General features: G+C 56.4%; 6 protein-coding genes across 6 annotated transcripts; 2 read left to right on the top strand and 4 right to left on the bottom strand.

The window, feature by feature from the left end:
- Positions 1 to 1359: 1359 nt before the first annotated feature.
- PG998_004819 (uncharacterized protein) lies at positions 1360 to 2312 on the top strand (the record flags this gene model as incomplete). Its single annotated transcript, XM_066871637.1, has 3 exons — positions 1360 to 1408; positions 1497 to 1738; positions 1908 to 2312. 3 exons carry the CDS (start codon positions 1360 to 1362, stop codon positions 2310 to 2312), a joined length of 696 nt encoding a protein of 231 aa, XP_066731734.1.
- A 725-nt stretch (positions 2313 to 3037) lies between these two features.
- PG998_004818 (SNF1-interacting protein) lies at positions 3038 to 5790 on the bottom strand (the record flags this gene model as incomplete). Its single annotated transcript, XM_066871636.1, has 2 exons — positions 3038 to 5263; positions 5383 to 5790. The coding sequence occupies 2 exons, from the start codon at positions 5788 to 5790 to the stop codon at positions 3038 to 3040; spliced, it is 2634 nt and encodes an 877-aa protein (XP_066731733.1).
- Positions 5791 to 8644: 2854 nt separating this feature from the next.
- PG998_004817 (nitrate reductase) lies at positions 8645 to 10150 on the bottom strand (the record flags this gene model as incomplete). Its single annotated transcript, XM_066871635.1, has 2 exons — positions 8645 to 9996; positions 10060 to 10150. 2 exons carry the CDS (start codon positions 10148 to 10150, stop codon positions 8645 to 8647), a joined length of 1443 nt encoding a protein of 480 aa, XP_066731732.1.
- A 1882-nt stretch (positions 10151 to 12032) lies between these two features.
- On the top strand, positions 12033 to 13754 carry PG998_004816 (cytochrome P450 monooxygenase; the record flags this gene model as incomplete). The annotated part of the gene is made up of 2 exons (XM_066871634.1): positions 12033 to 12165; positions 12235 to 13754. The coding sequence occupies 2 exons, from the start codon at positions 12033 to 12035 to the stop codon at positions 13752 to 13754; spliced, it is 1653 nt and encodes a 550-aa protein (XP_066731731.1).
- Positions 13755 to 14304: 550 nt separating this feature from the next.
- Positions 14305 to 16236, bottom strand: PG998_004815 (uncharacterized protein; the record flags this gene model as incomplete). Its single annotated transcript, XM_066871633.1, has 3 exons — positions 14305 to 15052; positions 15112 to 15729; positions 15920 to 16236. The coding sequence occupies 3 exons, from the start codon at positions 16234 to 16236 to the stop codon at positions 14305 to 14307; spliced, it is 1683 nt and encodes a 560-aa protein (XP_066731730.1).
- A 1303-nt stretch (positions 16237 to 17539) lies between these two features.
- On the bottom strand, positions 17540 to 18282 carry PG998_004814 (uncharacterized protein; the record flags this gene model as incomplete). Its single annotated transcript, XM_066871632.1, has 3 exons — positions 17540 to 17800; positions 17825 to 17941; positions 18001 to 18282. Coding segments are annotated over 3 exons (660 nt in total), but the record flags the coding sequence as incomplete, so codon positions are not given.
- Positions 18283 to 19165: the final 883 nt, after the last annotated feature.

Genomic DNA, 19165 nt, shown 5'->3' with positions numbered 1-19165 from the left:
ACTAGTATCCAAGGACCCGAGGTCAGAACCGAGGCCCAATTGCCTGCTTCTTTCTTGTCGGGTCAGGGGCACACATCTTCGGCCGATCCCGTCTGTCAGTGCCTGCAACAATGTTTCTTGGTCATTCACTGAATTGCGAGATAGAGAGGGCTCAGATAGCCGAAGATGCAACAGAATGCATCACGATCCAAAGCGCGCAAACAGGCACGTTTCATTGAATCGGAATGCGAACACGGGATCTGCCATTGGCCGCTTGCCATGTTTGCCTGTGCGTGCGCATTCTGGCGGTTCCCTGGTTACATAACCGTCAATTGATGCAGGGTGCGAGGCGTCGATAAAGTTTTCCTCTTTTACCGCCAAATCGATTCCCTACTCGACTTCCCCGTCCAGCTAATCCCTTTCTCCAATGTCATGGACGCTGATCTAGCCCGCGATGAGCAACGGAGGCGGGCGACGTTTTGGCCCGATTAGCCTGATTGGCATCTTGGTAGCATCTGGTCGGTCCACCACGCCCATGAAATCTCGCTCCTATTTCTACTTTTCTGCATACCGCAAGGGAAAGAAAGCCATGGCAGCCAAGAACTACGTGTTGTGACAGACATAGCCGCCTCTCCTCTTGGCGTTCTAGCAAGCTTTCCAGACGGTACCGGGAGCCGCATTCCCATTCGGTCATCGCGGGACAGTCGCCGCCCCTGCAGCCCAAAGGGGTGGTATCATTTATATGAAGGGCGACTTGAGGCCAAGACCACTTGATTCTACTTGTCGGCACTTCGTGGCCCAATGGGATCTATCATATTACCAAACGCTGCGCGATGCTGTTACATGGAATGATTGGGCTATCACGCAGCTTCCTCCCCAAAAGGAATTAAGTTCGTCCAGTTTCACAGCGTCTTGCCAGATCAGGTACCGGCAATAAAATAACAGACGAACCGGCACGAGGGATCGACACCAAATCGACCTGCAGGCAATGTCGAAGATTCCCACTTCTCACTCTCCGTACAAGCGAATGCAACTCCCCAAGGCTGTGGATCCAGAGGAGCGAAGCAGTTCAGTATGCTCGATACGGGAGAACGGTGTGATCTTCCCGAAACACATATAGATTGATACAGGGGGAGTAGCATGCTAAGGTGATGCCCACGCGGCGGATAGTGCTTCCATATTACCATGACGCTGTGGAAGCCCAAGAATCTTAAGCTGGGCAGAGGCAACCAGTGCGACTTGACTCCGCAACGAGGTGACAACCATGTGCAACAGTTGATCACGTATAAGTAGCGGCATCGCCTGGCATGTGGAAATAGTAACACAGACTTCTTATTCTCACATCTTACGCATTGCTGTTCTGCTTTCATCGCCCACATCATGAAGTGGTTATCTATCGCTACCGTTACAGCAGGCCTTGCCGGGTCTGGTACGTTTATACACATCCAACTGCTACCACTGCCACCGCCTGTCGTTATTGGAGTATATCGCTGACATCAACAACCTCCTCAAAACAGCCGCTGCCCAAGCCGAGTCGGTACCCTACACCGACGCCGAGACGGGCATCGCGTTCCAGTCGTACCCGAGCGCCGACGGCGTCGAGTTCCGCGTGGCCCTACCGGCGACAATCGAGGCCGGTAAACCCTACGACGTGATCCTCCAGGTCGAGGCGCCCAAGTCCTTGGGCTGGATCGGCTGGGCATGGGCCGGGCAGATGACCTATAACCCGCTGACCATCATCTGGGCCAACGGGGACCAGGTCATGCACTCGTCACGGATGGCCTTGTATGCTATCCCCTTCTTACCCCCCCTCTCTCTCTATCTCCTTTCATCTACATTCCCTGGAAGCCACTCACTCATTTACTAACCTGCGGTCCCTAAAAGCGGCTACTCCTCCCCCCACAGCCTACCCGGACGCCACCTACCAGATCCTCAAAGGCACCGGCGTCAAGGGCGACACCCTCAAGTTCACCGCCCTCTGCAAGGGTTGCAGCAGCTGGACCGACTTCACGGGCGAGCCCTTCACCGTGGACGCCTCGCAGGAGGCCCGGTTCGCCTACGCCTTCTCGGCCAACCCCGTTGCGGCCCCGGCCGACAACGGGACCACGTTCACGATCCACGACGGCGTGGGCCACTGGTACCACGACCTCCCCGGCGCCAAGTCGGCCAGCTTCGCCGACTGGGTCGCCAAGAACACCGTCGGCGCCAACGGGACCGCGCCCGGGATGAATGGTACTGCCGTACTCTCGGCGACGAGACCTCGCGGTGCCCCGTTCAGGTTCATGGAGAGGGTTCGACGGGACTTGGGGGTCGATGCCAGGAACCGGGCTTGATTCTGAGAGAAACATGGTCTCAATCAGGACCAGTAGATGTAGTCTTATACAGGAGAACCAGGCAGTATGTCACTGCAATATACAATCCGAACAAAAATTCAAAGTTGATATGGCGTGGGGGATATCATTACATTCATTATTGGGTAGAGTTGAGCGGCTTAGGGCCAATGAGCTTCCCTCCCAAGCAGAAAGTTATGTCGGAATCGCAATCTGGTTGTTTCCTCAATTCTCTCCCACAAGCTCTCCCCGTCTCTTCCTCTTTCTCGCTCAATTCTCCTAACACCACAAGACAAAGTAAAAGGCCGTCGGACATTGGTGTTAAGGCCTACCAATACACACAAGAGAGAAATCAATTAAACAAAACACTAATCGCCTGATCCGCTGTATACGATTACACTTATCATCATGCCCACCCCGTAACGCCAATTTGTGCCATCGCCCTGCACGTCACACATACATACAAAGAGAAGTACGCCTCTAGAGGTCCAATTCCATGGGAGAGCACATACTGCCCTGTAGAGTGGTATGCAAAAGAAGGAGGAAAAGAAAAGAAAAGAAAAGAGAAAGACTCCTGGTATGCTTCGTTTCCAAACACTTGTATCATTGCTTTTTTGTCTGCAATGGCCAAACAAGCCACAGGCGAGTGCCGCAATGGTATCAACGACTTCCAGCTTGAGAGTTGGTCTTTAGTAACATACGCACTACTCCCAATTCGCGGATAATTCTTAGTTACTGTAGCCAAGTTGTTTCGATTCCTGTCCCTCTTCTGACATCGGCGCAGGCGTCTCAGGGGTAACCATGAGGCTAGGGGGTTCCTTTTGCGGGACATTCGGGTTGCTAACAGCCTCCGTGTTCAGCGTCTTGAGATCGGGAGCTCCTGACTCCTTTTCCCGGACAGTCTCCATGGCTGCTGGAGGAGAGGCCGCTTGCGCTGGAGTTGTAGACGATGACGATGAATCCTCGGTTTCGGCAGGGTATTTCTCTTGCACCACCCCTATAGTCGTGGGGCTGTTCTCGACATGCTCGTGGTGTCCGACAGACTCCTTGTCGCTCTCGGCGGACGCAACGGCCGCATCTTGTGCCTCGCCAGCACCCTTGCTGGTCGCGACCTGCTCGCCCTGCAGGTTGACGCCGACCATCTGCGAAAGACTCGTAAAATTGAACATCGACTCAGTGCCGGCCCCTTCGTCGTCACTCTTGCCCTCAGCAAGGCTAAGCCCGCTACCCCGAGGATTTTGTGCGCCAAGCTGCGCCTGGGCGTAACTGCCATGGTGGCTTTCCACCCCACTAGACGATATGGAGCTGGCGTTGCTGATTTGTCGAAGATGTGAAGATCCTCGTGGTGGTTGCGAGATGGGGATCGGCAGCGACGAATTGTTGGACGTGGCGGCCGAAGCCTGAGACGTGCCCTCTGATGTCGTGGCACGCTCTACCGCCTTGCCTTTATCTCGAGGGGCTTCCTGTGCAGTTTCGCCCGCCGGGGTCGAAGTAGTGGGCAATGCTTCCGTGCTCTGGCTGGCAGCCGCATTCGCACTCGCAGAAGCACTGTTTCTTCGCCGCAGGCCCAGCCCACTAAGACTGAGAGAACTGGCACTAGCAGCCGCCAGTGTTCCCGTAATGCCTGAAATGCTGCTTTTGCGCTTAGACTTGCGATCTTCCTTTTCCTTTTTCTTGGCGTCTTTCTTGGCCTGTTTGTCGGCCTCCTTCTCTTCCTTCTTGCGGCGCTCCTCTTCATCGGCCAACGACAACCGGATCGCCTCGGCCATCATCATGCTCTCTAGGTGCGCCGCATTGATTGCCTCCCGGCTGGGGCCCGTGCGAGCCGACGAAGTGCGCGCGCCTGGGTCGGTCATGGCGGGTGCCTCGGCTTCGTTTGCGGCGGAAGCCCCGTTGCTATCGGCTCCGCGCGTACTCCTCCGGCTGATTGTGAAACGACTCGAGCGCCCAAAGAGGCCCCGCTGCTCGCCGCCCGGCATGAAGAAAGCGGCTTGGTGCAGGGCGTCGGCGGCGGCAGCTCTCCGACGCTGCTGGGCCCGCGCCGCATTCAGCTTGTTGGACCAGTCGGGTCGTATGCGGTCGGTGGTGATAACGTTTGGTGCGTTAGCCGACAGGCTTTGTGTCCTCCGTCGGTTGGCTGTCGCGGGGGTGTTGGCAGACGTAGGTGAGAGATTGGTGGTGTTGAGTGACGATGTCGACGACATGGCTGTGCCCATCGCTCCCAGACCCGGCGCAGAGTAGACCAGGCCCCTCTTGAAAGGGGGTGGCTCATAGGTGATGCCGAATTCGGGCTGTTGACAGTAGGGGCAGCACGCAGGCTCCATGGTCAGCTCCTCGGCATTTTCGTTGTTTTCAGCGTTTTCTTGCGGCTGGTCACCGTGGTGCTCCGGGAGATGCGGATCCGCCCGCTTGATTTGCACGAAGCACTCGCTACAGATGGACTGGCCGCAACACCTGGTCGTGTTCAGAAAGCGCGGGTAGTACATGCAGCAGATGGGGCACTCGATACCGTCCTTGTACAAGAAGACCTCGCGCGGCTGGCCGTTGACGAAGGGATCATCTGGGGTCACGTTGACCTCGCGCGGGGCGAAGTCCTGCTGCGACCCGTTGCGCGAGGAGATGTTGCTCAGGACGGCGGCCATGGCCCGCTTGTGGGGTTTGAGCGAGTGTGCCGGGCCCGGCGAGGTGGGCGATGGCAAGGAGGAGCCGGGGTTCGATCCTGTCCTTTCGCTCGAGGCTGACATTGTCCTTGCGCCTATAGGGACCATGAGATTCTGTATTGACTCGTTCGGGGACTCGACTCGTCCGGGGAGGGGTTGGGGGACGAGACCTTCGGGAACCTCGTCTGCAGGTGGAATCTCCAAGCCTCGGGCGGCCGCGATGATCTGATGTTCGGCCCAGTTCTCTTTGAAATCGTCCAAGCCGCGCCAGTAGGGTGCTATCCTCCGCTCCAACTAGGGCGCCGTCTTGTTAGCCACGATGCGCAGGTACTTCATCTCGAGTGACAGGCAGACCAACGCCCATAATATAACAAATAAAGTCATTCGATGCGGTATCAACATAATCCACTCACCTGTAGCTGCCGCACGACAGAATGGTCCCAGTCTTCAGACGCGGGGTAGATGCCGGTAGTTACCAAGAAGCCTCCATCGACGTGCTCCTCTGCCTGACTCCGTGCGCGTTCAATAGCCCGCAACTGCCTCTCCTTGTTAAGACGGCGCTGCTCCCGCTCTGCCCTCGTCTCGCGGCTCTGGAACGGGGCATCGTCGTCTTCTCGCTCGCGTTCTCTCCTCGAGGAGGAAGCACCGCCGGTCAGGATGTTGAGAGCCGTGTTCCTCTCCGGCCGGTGGCTCGTACGTCGTGATGATCGCTCGGGCATTTCGCCGTGATGTCCCCCACTCCGCGAGCCCCCGCCAGCCTCGTAGCCATCATGACGACCACCACCACCACCACGGGCCTCTTTAGTGCTAGTATTCCCCATCGTCTATTTCTACTGATGCTCGGCGAACGTGGTCGAGGAGAGCAAGGATGCGTCGGGCGAACAAGCGGGAGGTGCTGGTTGATGTACAACAGGTTGGCTGGTCGTTAGTCGTCGTAGCCTGGCAGTGCTGTGCAGCCCAGTCAGAATGGGTCAAGGGTGCGTCAAGCAGCGTCCAGGATGCAGCAGCATCCAGCCGATGAGTTGGCAAGCAATTGGAGTCAAGCAGGTGGGTGCATGGAGGACATATGACACATAGGTTTGCTGCTGGACGTTTGTTTCGCTGCAGAAGTCGGCTTTGGTTTAGGCGGTGATGGACGCAGGCATGCACGAGTTGCGAGCAGGTAGATATGGATGTTGTATGTAGCGTAGCAATAACGAGGCCCAATATCCGATTGAAGATTTACCAGGCTGGCCTGACCTGGCCTTGCGATAAGTGTCGGTTGGGTACTCTCCGTACTCAGCTCAGTACTGCTGCTGCTGCTGCTGCTGCTGCTGCTGATGATGGAGGAACATTGGATTTCGATTGCACAAGCGTGTTCGGGCCGGATGGAAATGATGGAGGGGCTGGGCGGAGGCAGACCGGGGCGACCGATGCCAAGCTTTCTGCGTGCTGGGAATTTGAGCAATGGATGTTCGGGATGTTGCACGGAATACACAATACACGACCTGGAAGCCGAAGAAGAAGAAGATGAAGATGAAGATGAAGCTTCAGAAAACGATGGCAGTGATTGGATGCTGGTGTAGAAATCGGAGAGCCGGGTTTGGTTTGTTTGTTTGGGTTCTACATATGCACAGCACGCAAGCACGCATGCACCCATCGAAAGGTTGAGGGAGGTGAGGGAGGTTAGTGAGGTTAGTGAGGTGGGTGCAACCTGGAGGTACCTCAAAAGGTGACGGGATCATGGAAGCTTCGGGTCTTCGGTTTTCGTTCTTCCTTTCTTCTCGTCTCTTACAATTCCGGACGTAAGCCATCGCTTGGGTTGACTCAAGATGAGGTGCAACTACACTACGACACAACAACATGGAAGAGTGATGCAAGTACAAGTACCTATCGTGGACCGAATCAGTGCCCGAGTCTGCGTGTCTGCGTGTCTGCGTGTCTGCGTGTCTGCGTGTCTGCAGTAGTCTGGACCCAACGCCGCAGGTACCTGATCAGAACCCGATGCTTATGGCAGTTCGTCGCCTCAAAAGGGCCTTCTTCTGCCACTACGTTTCAGCGCCAGTCGCTAGCCATGTTTTCGATTGAGCCTGCAATATGTCATGACAACTCAAGTGTTTCCTTGTTTCGCTGTTTCCCTGTTTCCGAATCAGATAACACTGCTCCCGTGTGGAAGGCCAATTGTTTAGTAGATAAGATGCTTCCCGTCAGCCAAGACGTGCCCCTGGCCGAAACATAAGACCAGCGCACCACATCCTCCCAGCCCGTTGGTTGGAAACTTGATGCAGGTCTTCAAGTTGGGCTGTAGGCAGGCCCTAGCTGTAGGCAAGGAAGGCCTCGTCAGCTCTTTTCACTCGGCAAACAAGAACTCCATCGGCAGGACTGGCAGGACCCGTCTGGACTGATGGGGCACTTCCCGCAAAACAAGCGCTCGTCGGCGTGATCTGTCTCGGTAGTTGACATGAGGTGTTGTCATGGCATGGCCGATGAAGATCTCTCTCGCAATCCCATGAGACACTCCTTCACCCAACCCTGGTCCTCACATGCAAATAACCCGAGTGACAGTCATCGTGACCGTGACCTTGCCCACAACAGAATGCGGAGGCGGGGTCCAATCGCCTGCATGTGGGCTAGCCCTGCTCCTCGCCGCATCCTTATCTCAGGAAAGCTTCAATCATCGCGGGCGCATTCGATGTGCGACATCGGCAGTTCCACGCCTCCAATCCATCTAGGCCCAGAGTGATAGTGAAGCCCAAGGGTGCTCGGCCCATAGAAATACTGGATACGTGGTTGGTACTAAGGGCCATCCTTTCTATCATGGAAGGCATAGTGGTATACGAGATGCCCTATAGATAGATGAATGGACAACACGGCAGGACGTGTCCCAAAATAGACCTGATAAAGTTTAGCCACCTGTCCGGGTTTGAGACCTGTGTGTACAAGTCCATGTGAAATGCGCATAAGCCGGCATGTCAGAGCCAGGTGCTCCCCAGAATGCCATCTTGTCATCTGCCCGGGTGTGACGATCGCGGCTTGCTTTTAGAAGAAGCCCAGCACCTCGTGAGCGCCAAGGTGAAACATCCCTTCGAGTCGGCGGACTGCCACCGGAGCCTAGTGAACCAATATTTGATAGATCTGATCTGATGTAGTAATTAATATATGACGACTTGTGCTGAGGAGTACACCGGATCTACCCGCCCCGGCCAATCGACCTAACAGCATGATATACATCCCGCGGAGAAATGATAAGAAACACCCACTCGGCCCATACAAGGGATATGGGCACACTAGCGACTACGACGTTTGAACCGGAGTGCTTACATCTACCACACCTGGCTTGGTCGGCATTGCATGTAGGGACAACAGGAAGATAGATCGTGGGGTATAGAAAGTAAGAATATCGTCATCTAAAAATCTAAATCTTTCTATACGTGAACAAACGAAAAGAAAATGCTGGTATGATGATGTCGCTAATTCCACATTCCGAGAACTTCCAGAACAACAATGTGGAAGTTGATGCATGACGATGGGCTCTACTACCCGTCGTTCCCAAAAACCCGTAGCCCCCCTTCCCGTTGAAAATGCTGCGCCGTCCCGCCTAATTATATATACAGAACATAGTATTATACGCCCGTGTGTACAATATCCAATAAGATTAATATCATCGTTCGTCGTCGTCGTCGCCGTCGAAGCCACCTAGAAGACGAAGACCTGGTCGCTCATCTTGGACGTCGCCGCCGCCTTCTCGAAGCCCAGCTCGACGAGGGTCGCCGAGGCGCCCTTGACCATGCCGGGCGGGCCGCAGAGCATGATCTTGGTGTCGGCGGCGGGCGCGGGCAGGTGCTTGGCCATGACGTCCTTGTTGACGCGGCCGACGCCGTGCGCCCACTTGCCGTGCGCGGGCGCCTCGTCCACCAGGTAGTGCAGCTTCAGGTTCTTGGGGTAGCGGCGCGCGAACGCCTCGAGCTCGGCGCGCAGGAGCATGTCGGCCTCGGACCGGTTGGCGTACACCAGCGACACCTCGGTCAGGTCGCGCTCGTTCTCGCAGATGGCCCGGATCAGCTGGTACATGGGCGTGATGCCGGTGCCGCCGGCGACCATGCCGATCTTGCGGCAGAGGCCGGGGCGGTAGCGCATGGCGCCCTTGGGGCCCCGGAACGCGACCTCGTCGCCCACTTCGAGTCCGGCCAGGTAGCCGCCCGTCAGCTGGCCGTCCGGGTAGCAGCGGATGACAAGCTCCAAGACGCCCTTGTCCGAGTTGTTGGACACGGGCGTGTAGGAACGGCTCACCGACGCCTTGCCGGTCTTCTCGTCGATGGGGCCGGCGATGGAAACGTGCTGGCCGATGGGCAGGCCCGCGACGGCCTGCGGGTTGGGCAGCTCGAACACGAACCGGTAGACGTTGGGTGCCACCAGCACCTTCTCGATCAGGGGCAGCGATTGGTACTGCGACGGGTGCAGCCAGCCGCGCACCAGCAGGGGGTCCGGCCGGGGCGACTTGGGCATGCGCATGTGCGTGGGGTTGGCGAAGATGTTGGCGTGGAAGTCGACCATCTTGGAGAACTCGTGGCTGGCCATGGTTCCCGCGACGGCGAAGACGGCCGAGGCGGCGAGGATGCCCTCGAAGAAGCCCAGACCTTGGCGTTGCGAGCTGCTGCCGGTGCCCTTCACGATGGGGGCGGCGAGGCTCTTGAGGTGCTGCAGCACGGCTTGCGGGATGATTTCACGGTTGGACAGGCTGGCGGCGTAGCACAGACCGCCGATGGCGCCGGCGGCGATGGCGGACGCGGCGACGCTCTTGGAGACGGCGAGACTCCTGCTGGCGGCGACCTTCTTCTCTTGGGGCGGCTGCAGCGTCACCTTGACGGGTTGAGCGCCGAATTTCTTGGCGCCCTTGAGCTTGCCTACGCGGTACTGCTCCATGATCTCGAATGCATCTTCCGAGTGACCAGCGTTATCGAAGGCCTCGGAAGCGTCCATGCCTGCCGCCTCGACCAGCACATCAGCACCTCCTGGGTGGTCATGGAGGTATTTGGTCACGTCGTAGACTGGGTTTACCATGTTAGCATGTTACGCGATCTTTTCCCCGCTGGCAGTTAAGAGCAACTTACCTTCGCCGTGGATGGTCATCCAGGCATCGGTGCCCTCTTTGTGGAAAGCAACCTCCTTGGCGGAGTACTCGGTATCTGCTGAGGTCGACATACTGGCTGGCGATGTTCAATATTGGACGTGATGTTTGAGCGAAGATGGAACACAGGCAATCAGTATTTCTCTCTCTCTCTCTCTCTCCCATATGAAATTGTCAGGACCACGGGGGTTCTTCGAGGACTCCCTAACTTTTGTACGATAGCAAGGTAGCCCTTTAGGGTCCTCTCCTGCCTTAGCAGGGGGAGGCGAATCCACAGTTCCAAGCCTTCTCATCGATATCGTTTTCCATGCCTCCCAGTCAGTAGAACAAGCCGCCGCGGCATGACTAAGACCCAAAAAGTAGCGGGATGCCGAGCCGAGGCTCAACGAATGGCGCGGTGGACCACGGACAAGATTGTGCTTGAATCTCTAGTGGCAGGGTGGCTCCGGCACTCCATTTCGGCGCCATCGCGGCATTACTTGGGCTGCTTGGGAAAAAGTGGACGGCCCAATTGCCAAATGTCACTTCCGCAAAGCCCTATGCGCTCAGGCGCTGCGGACGTGCTGCGCTACTTGCACTTGTACGCACTTGCAGCATGGCTTGGGAATGCTCCGGGAACACGTGTACGCGCATATGCCACGACCGCATATTATGGACATGCAGGATGCTTGACCTTGATGCTTGAGGCTACCAGGCGTCCGGCAGCCGGAAGGCTCGGCGATGTGACGGAGCGACCCGGCATGGCGACGGGCGCGCTTCTAATTCGCCAGTGATCGCTGTGTCACAATCTCGCGGCTCGCGAACGAAGGGATTTCCAACAGGGACTCTCGGAGATCATGCCTGGACTGCACATGGACGGGATAGACTCCCAATGGAAGATCATGCGATTCCTGCATCCTGTCCATCGTTCGCACTTCCTTCTCCCTCTGTCTTCTCCTCGTAATCTTGTTGACATTGCGACGTCAACGACTAAACAGGCAACAAGCTTTTCCGTGACCGGCTAGCACTACCGGCTGCAGGACTCCCTTACAGCTTATTTCTGGGGCCTGCCCTTGACGCCCTTGACATCCGACGGGTCTCGGGGGACGCAGACACTAACAGCGACGATCCACGGTACTTGAAGCTTGGATTGTCACTTGGGGCTACGGGCTTCACTTGGCTTGGTGCTTGGATCACCTTTGAATCGGCCCCGCCTACCGCTTTCGATTGCATTTTCTTCGAGACGGGTTTCTAGAATGAGGAATCAAGGCCCCCTAAAGTCCCTGTCCCGGTCATGCCCGCATCGCGTTCCCGCTTTTCAGTAAAATTCCTCTTATCGACGAGTCGATGACCAGGGGCGACGCCATTACGAAATTTTGGGATCCTCCTTTTTCGTTGGCCTCTTTTCGCCCTCTCGTCTCGAGGTGCCAACTGGTCCAACCAGATCGAGGCCAAAGGCCATTAGCATCTCAGGCCCCGACGGACACTTTGCCATCAAGCATTAGTCAGGTAGACGCGCCCATTGTGCTCGGGTCTTGGACCGCGGTCAATAACAAATAACAGAGGGGCGCCTCGGCATTACGAAATCCTGGGATGGCTATGGTGGTGACTGACAGGCCCTTTGGCCACTCCGGAGAGACTGGAGAGCGAGCGAGCGAGCTCCTTTAAGATACTACCACATTACCAGTGGTGGTACATGTGAAGGTTATATCGCATTGATATTTCTCGAAATCCCATATCTTTCGATCGACCCCGTCTCTGCCCACCACCCCATTCTCCTACCTCAGTGTCTGTGTCTGTGTGTGTGTGTATGTTCCTGAGTTCAGATCATTGTCGTATGTTAGTCGTCCACACCTCAGTCAACAACCACACGAACTGCAACGCATAGTGGTATCGCAGCCTCTTTAACCTTAGATCTTTGCTCAGATCGAATCTCCTCCCCTCTTTCGGTCCGTCCCCCAGATCCGCCCGTCCAAAATGTCGACAAAAACGTTCTACCTGCTGGGCGAGGACGTCTCCACGGCCCGAGAAATCGACGTGCCGGCGACGATTGGTGAGGATGAGCTGCGCCAGCTCGTCGCATCATATTTCGCCATTGTGGATTCCAAAGGTATGCGAAAAAGCAATTGTGCTCGAACTTGGTAAAACCTCCCCATTCACTGACATTTCCATTCACAAGGCGTTGGTTTCGTGCGGGATGACGCTGCCTTGGTGTCTTTGGCCGATGTGCTCGAGGCCGAGGGCCCCATCGCCGTCTCGATCGACGGCAAGGCAGTGCGCGAGGTGCCCGGCCCCAAGGGCCTGCCCTACATCGGCAACTACTTCGAGGTGTACCCGGACCACCTGGGCAACCACCAGCGTCTGTTTGAGCGCTACGGCCCCTTCATCAAGACGTGCAACATGGGCTCGACAATCTACCACACCAACGACCCGGCCCTGTCGCAGATCGTCTTCTCGGAGAGCGAGTTCTTCACCAAGAACATCATCCCGGGCCATCCCCTGCACCCCATCAAGAACAAGGAGTCCGGAGTCTTCCTGGGCGACACCGACACCGAGGAGTGGCGCCTGACGCACAAGTTCCTCCCGCCCGCTCTGGGACCCAAGGCCGTCCGCCACTACGCCCCCACGATGCAGAAGACGATCGAGGACGCCTACAAGGTCTTTGACGAGCTCGATGACCGCGACGAGGCCTGGAACGTGTACCCCTACATGTTGAAGCTGGGCTCGCAGGCCGTCGGCAAGCTGGTGCTGGGCATGGACTTCGGCCACTTCAACGCCGTCGACGCGCCGCTGCACGCCATGGTGATGCGCATCGCGCAGTCGCTCGAGCTGAACAAGAAGATCACGTCCATGGGCAGCTGGTACGCGAGCATGCCGTTCGGCGCGCCGGCCCAGCTCAAGGCCGCGCGCACCCACATCGAGGCCATGCTCAACCAGGCCATCGAGGAGGCCTCCAAGGGCGTCGAGGACCTCGAGCTCCAGGAGGCCGCCGTCAAGGCCGAGAACATGGTCGACTACGTCCTGCGCGCCACCGACTCCAAGGGCAACAAGCTGCCCATCGAGAAGATCCGCGAGCCCCTGGTCGTGGCCACGGGCGCCGGCTTCACCACCACATCGTCTCTGCTCTCGTGGCTGATGTACGGCCTGGTCGCGTACCCGGGCATGCAGGAGCGCCTGCTGCAGGAGCTCATCGACAACGACGTCGACGAGAACACGGCCATCACCCCCGAGCTGACGCAGAAGCTCACCTTCCTCGACAGCTACATCAAGGAGACGCAGCGCAAGCACAACCCCTCGTACCAGCCCGCGCGCACGTCCAAGGTCGACATGATCCTGCCCGGCGGCTACAAGCTGCCCAAGGACTCCATCGTCATCCCGGCCATCCACCACATCCACAACAACCCGGCCATCTGGGATAACCCGGCCCACTTCGACCCGGATCGGTGGTCGACCGAGGCCGTCAAGAACCGGCCCACGGCCTCGTACATCCCCTTCGCCACCGGCCCGCGCATGTGCATCGGCTTCAACTTCGCCCTCCAGGAGGTCAAGGTGTTCCTGCCTAAGCTCATCTACCGCTACCGCTTCTCCAAGGCCAGCGAGGCCACCGTCGACTACGACCCCATGTTCCAGCTGATCCGCCCGACCAACCTGTACGTGCGCGCCGAGAAGCGCGTCAAGTGGCCCCCGAGGTCCGAATAAGCGGCAGCGGTGGGAGTGGCGGCAATACGATGAATGCATTTGGTTATGGCGTTGATTACTTCTCTTGTACATCACGGTTTTGGGAGGGCATTTCCTGGGGATATACCTGTTTTAGATCTGCTTAGCGTTAGGGATGCATGAGATACACTTGGCTTTTTCTATGTCATATACACGAGCCATCTACTTAGACTATATACTTCCTAATCTAAGTCTTGAACTTACTTATCTCCACTTGTGTATTCCTTATAATGTTGCATTCTCGACGGGTTTCGCTTGGTCGCCGTGACTGTAAAGACAGTTAACTCTGCATCGCACCTCCTTCATCTTAGGAGGAGATATGATAAGAACCCAGCTCCTTAAACACAGATACGTGACGGAGATAACAAGCAGATGTAGCAAAATAAGATCGTGCCATCATGAAACATTAAGTAACAGTCTACAGTATCCCACCGCCGCCCCCTCGCCGCCCTTTAAAGCGCAAATGATATCAACAGGTACTCGTACAGAACGCCCGCAACATATAAACAATACGCACGCACACATTGCTCCCCTACTCTCCTTGAATACTCGACGACATCACCCCTTCTTCGTTCGCGTTCGCCATCTCGTCATCGTCGTCTTCAACGCCCCAGTCGCGCCACTCGGTGCCCCGGACCCAACTGACGCCCTTCCTCCAGCCGGCCTCGCGCACGGCCTTGGCATCCCGCTCGTAGACGGCGCCCGTGACGGCGAGGGCTACGACAAAGACCCAGAGGTCGCCGCCCTTCATGGCCTTCCACCAGCGGCGCTTAACGCCTACCTTCCAGAGGCTGTCGACGCTGCTGCGGGCCGAGTACAAAAAGATACCGCGGCCACGCTTACGCTCGACAAAGCCCCATAGGCCGGCGAGGAAGCCGCCCAAGAAGAAGCGCTGTGTCGCCAGGAAGTGCCGCGGGAACCAAGTCTGGAAGAAACAGATACTTGCCCACGCCGTCGAAATGGCGCCGGTCACGAACGTCGAGAGACGCAGCGTCTGCGACAGCAACTGGCTGAAGACGGCCATGGGCGCATTGTAGAGCGACTTGTAGCGAGGGAGCAGGAATAGCGAGTACAGGACTAGGAAGAAGCGGCCGATACGCGGGAAGGAGCGGACCCAGAAGGTCAAGTAGGTGCGCAGGCAAGATGGGTCGGAGCCGTGAAGCGTCGCGCAGCTGAGCGATGTGATTAAGGGGTGTGCTCGCGAGGTGAGCGGTGCCAGCTGGGTTAAAGACACTGGCAGTGTCTCTTGGTTGGGGAAAAGCGCCGGGCTGACAAATGGCCTAAGGTTTGTGTGTTAGCAAAAGGTCAGGCTAGGTAACGAGAACAGGCAACTACTTACGGCCAGTTCAGCTTAGCCATCTGGGCCAGGCTGTCGGCTACGTCCCATGGACCGGGCCACTTGATGCCCGCAGGTAGATCCTTGGGTGCGCTGTGCAGATACGTCGACGTGCTCTTCCAGATGAAGTCGACATAGGGCACGGGCGAGCACTCGCGATCGAGCGTGACGGCGTGCAAAAGCTGGCCAAAGGCGAAGGGCTGGATCATCCAGCTTCCCCACCACCAGGGTCGCTCGCGCTTGACCATGCCCTTGCCGCCGACGCGGGCCTTCCAGCCCCAGATCATGCCTTCTCCCTCCAGCAGGTTCCAGGCAAACTCGAGCGCGCGGAACATGGTGTAGATGGCGACGGACACGCGCAGCTGCTTCGACGGGTAGATACCAAGCGCGAACCCGGCTAGACTGGCCCCCACGGCGGGCGCATAGGGCGAGGTCAGGGTCTGGGCTGTACGTGGATTTCGAGCGCGGAAGGGTTCTGAGGAGGGCTCTAGGAGGTGCATCCGCAGGCGGCCCAGGAATCGGAACAGTAGGCGGTATAGCAACAGAATGGTCGAGAGTGATAAAGAAAGGCGCAGCGTTAACGACTTGTAGAAGGGCTCCTTTCTGCCCGAGGGAGTCAAACTATAGCAAGGTCAATCATGCAGCCACATGGAAGCATATCAAGGCGAGCAGGGGAACACAACGTACTCTTTCTGGCCCTTGACCCGGGCCATGACCATGTCGTAGAGTTTCATGCCAAGATTAGTGGCAATGAAAACTCGCAAAGCATGGCGAACGGCTCGCGCATTATAGCTATCGCCGCGGCTCCCACCACTGGCGGACGCGTCTTTTCCCCAAGGTCTTGCTCTTGCCTTTGGCCGCATCGCCGCTGCTTTCGGCGTATTTCTCGACGGCCATGACACTGGGTGCTCGGCGGCGCAAGACGCGTGATCGCGAGAGAACATATTTGTGAAGGGATTCGTATTCGCGCGGGGACATGGTATAGCGGATGGCATTTCGCAGGACAGGGTCGGCTAGCGACTTGGATTGGGAGGCCTTTGAGGCGGCACGCGGTCGCGATGTCGGTGGTGCCGCGTTGGGTATGTTGATAGGAGGAACCCTGGATGGTCCAGCTTGTGACGACGCCATGGCGGCTGGAAGCACCAGCTCGGGCGCAATTCAATGGCGGGTTGTTTGCAGGAGTTGGAGTTGGAGTTGGAGTTGGTGTTGGTATGGGCAACTAAGAAATCGGAATCGAAAAAAGGACAAGTGCGATCGAGGGTGCAGCTGGCTGGCGTCCCGGCTGGAATCAACGCGACGTCATGCGTCGAAGCCCAAATGCAGCTTTAGGGGGCTGTCGGTCGTGTCGTGGGGACACAATGTGTTCGGATCTGATTTGGTCAGATATCTAATAAGGAGAAAAAGGCCACGGCCATCAATTCAGATCAAGCATTAAGGGAGGAACTGAGACCCCGACGAGATTGCGCGCGCGACGGGATTGAGGAATGGCGCAGACACGCTTGCCCGCATCGTTGTTGTGCAATGTCTCAATGATATTGATATTGTATGCGAGCATGAAGAAGCAATCTTAGGAAAGCTGGCACTGGAGCCTCGGCACCCCCAAGACTCCTCTCACATGGTAATCTGCTGACCAGCTCCAGCCAGCGCCCGCTAGTGGGGGAGAATCCCGGCAATCCCTCCAGACCCTGCCAACCCCAGGTTTCGCCTGCACCACGGCATCTGACAGGGCATCGTCTGAGTAAGGCTCATAGTTGCACTCTGACATTGCATGCATTTGCCCAAATTAACCGACAGTCCATCCGTCTTCACCTTCCCTCCCCAGAAACACCCCTGTTCCTCTCCCTCATCTCACAGCGACTGGTGTTGATTCAGGCGTAGGGCAAGCGATGCGAGGCCCAAGAGGCTTGCAGTCGAACTCTTTATTGAGCTGGTAGCACGACCCGTTGGTGCATTCGCACCTAATGCCAATTAGCAATATGCAGTCGACAAAGTCGTGTCAGGCCATCCTTACCAGTTGTGATTGAGGCCTTGGTCGGGGTCCGCGACACTCTCGCATTCAACCTGTTTGCCAGCTACGCTGTGGAGGCTGCAGAGAATACCTACAACCACGCTGAGTCTCATGATGATGGCTTTAGGTGAAAATATGGGCTGTACGATGTAATAGGAAAGGGTGTAATTGATGTATAGCGAATTCGGTGCGCATTGTTTCGAGAAGTTTGCAAAGGGCACCTCAAGCAGGGGAGTACATCATCATTACGGTATTCACAAGCCTTGTCTGGAATCGTGTTTTAACTTTCAACTACACGATGTGTTCAGAATGATGACGTTACTAGGACCTACAATGATTCTCGCCTGGACAAAGTTCCAGTTTCGCTCTCTGCTCCTCGGTGATGCCACTCACTCCTTCAGCCCCCCATCACCCCCAAGCACTTTATGCACTGCCAGGCCGGAACGTCGATGCATTCCCGACCTCCTCCCACATGACCGCCCGCGGGTTATGCTTGTTCCACTCCAGGATCGCGTCAAAGTTGCGGCACGTATGGAGGCTAGAGAAGTCCGGGAGCGGATACTGCCGTCCGGGGAGCGCCTCGCTGTCGTAGAAGGTGATCGGAGTCACGTCCGACGTGCACATGATGCTCATCCGGAGTGCGTCAATGCAGTGATCTACTTCCAGCCGTCGGCTTGTGTTAGCCTACCTGTCTAGCCTTTATCTAACGTGATAAGCAAGAGAGTGAGGATGGGATCGCCTACCATGGTGGATTATCACGGCCTTTCGCGACATGTTCTGCTCGTAGTACGGCCAATTATAAAAGGTAGCCTCGCGTAGTGAGTCCTGATAGTTTTGTTAGTCGGTTGGGTGCGCAAAGGCCGAGTGCACGTGGGAAGGCATACGAGGCAATGCAGCATGTGGAATACTTCTAAAAGCCCCAGGTACCCTCCACCGTATTCTTCCGGTATCTTGTGCAGGCGGCGACCCGGCATATCGGTTTTGTTGAGGCTCTTGAGGTCATCTTCTGTCAACCGAATCCCCGGTGCCCCAAGTCCGATCTCGTGCCAGGCCGCGTCGATTTCCGGGGTCGGAGCATCGAGCGGTGGACCTCGATATCTGTTGACTTGATCTGTTTCTCCGTCAAAGTGCTTAGGAGGTAGGTACGATACTGCTTCCAAGGCCGGTGCTGCATCGTAACGTCAGTTGGCCTATTCTCTTTATTGTATGGTTGAGGAGCACGTCACTTACACCACGCTGAGCAGTGCCTCGTGCAAGGGTCAGCCGTTGTTGACTGTCTCAACCCCAGATATCCCAGGGGTACATATACACAAGATAATACCAGTATGTGAGACAGAACTAAAGTAAACGTGGTATGTTTTGCATTCAAGGAATGTTTCGCTGCGGACAGCGGAACCGTAGAAAGTTGAGGCTCGTTCGTCGGTGAATAGTTCCCATCATCATCCGCTGGGCTGCCCGGGACTGGTTTGTATGCAGAAAATGCAGTATTCAACATCTGGAAACTTTCGTATGACTGAGTTCTGGGACGTCCGTTTAGGCAAGTTCTGTCATAGGTGTTACTGAGTGAAGAGAAGGGTAACGGCCTTCACTCTTAGGTTTTCTTCAAGGGGATACCCATCCGGTGCCACTCAATTTCATTATTCTTTACACAGCAGGTGGGGTCTGTTCTACAGACTGGTGTTGTCATCAGCTTGATATTAATCAATCCGACCTTCCCTTTCGGTTGTATTGTACACGAACGCCGCCGCCACAATCTACTGAAGGATTACAATCGATGCTTATCTTGATCAAGCAACCTGGGGGAAAGGCTTAGCCCCAAAGCTGAAAAAGCACTATCCAGCTATTGGGTCATATTGGGTCCGAAGAGCAGAAGGTGTCACCACACCTCGCTACATAATTCGTATACTGGACTTTGGAGAGCAAATACTAACCTTATACCTTCCTGATTACAATTAGCGTAGGATCAGAGGGAGTTTCGCAAACGAGACACACACGATCTTGATCAGCCAGATATGTGTCTTGGGGGTTTGGTATTGCCATTGTCAACGG

The sequence above is a fragment of the Apiospora kogelbergensis genome (assembly GCF_038363985.1).
Source record: "Apiospora kogelbergensis strain CBS 113332 chromosome Unknown utg000003l_segment0_segment0, whole genome shotgun sequence".
NCBI lineage: Eukaryota > Fungi > Ascomycota > Sordariomycetes > Amphisphaeriales > Apiosporaceae > Apiospora > Apiospora kogelbergensis.
This window is presented reverse-complemented; position numbering and strand designations above follow the sequence as displayed.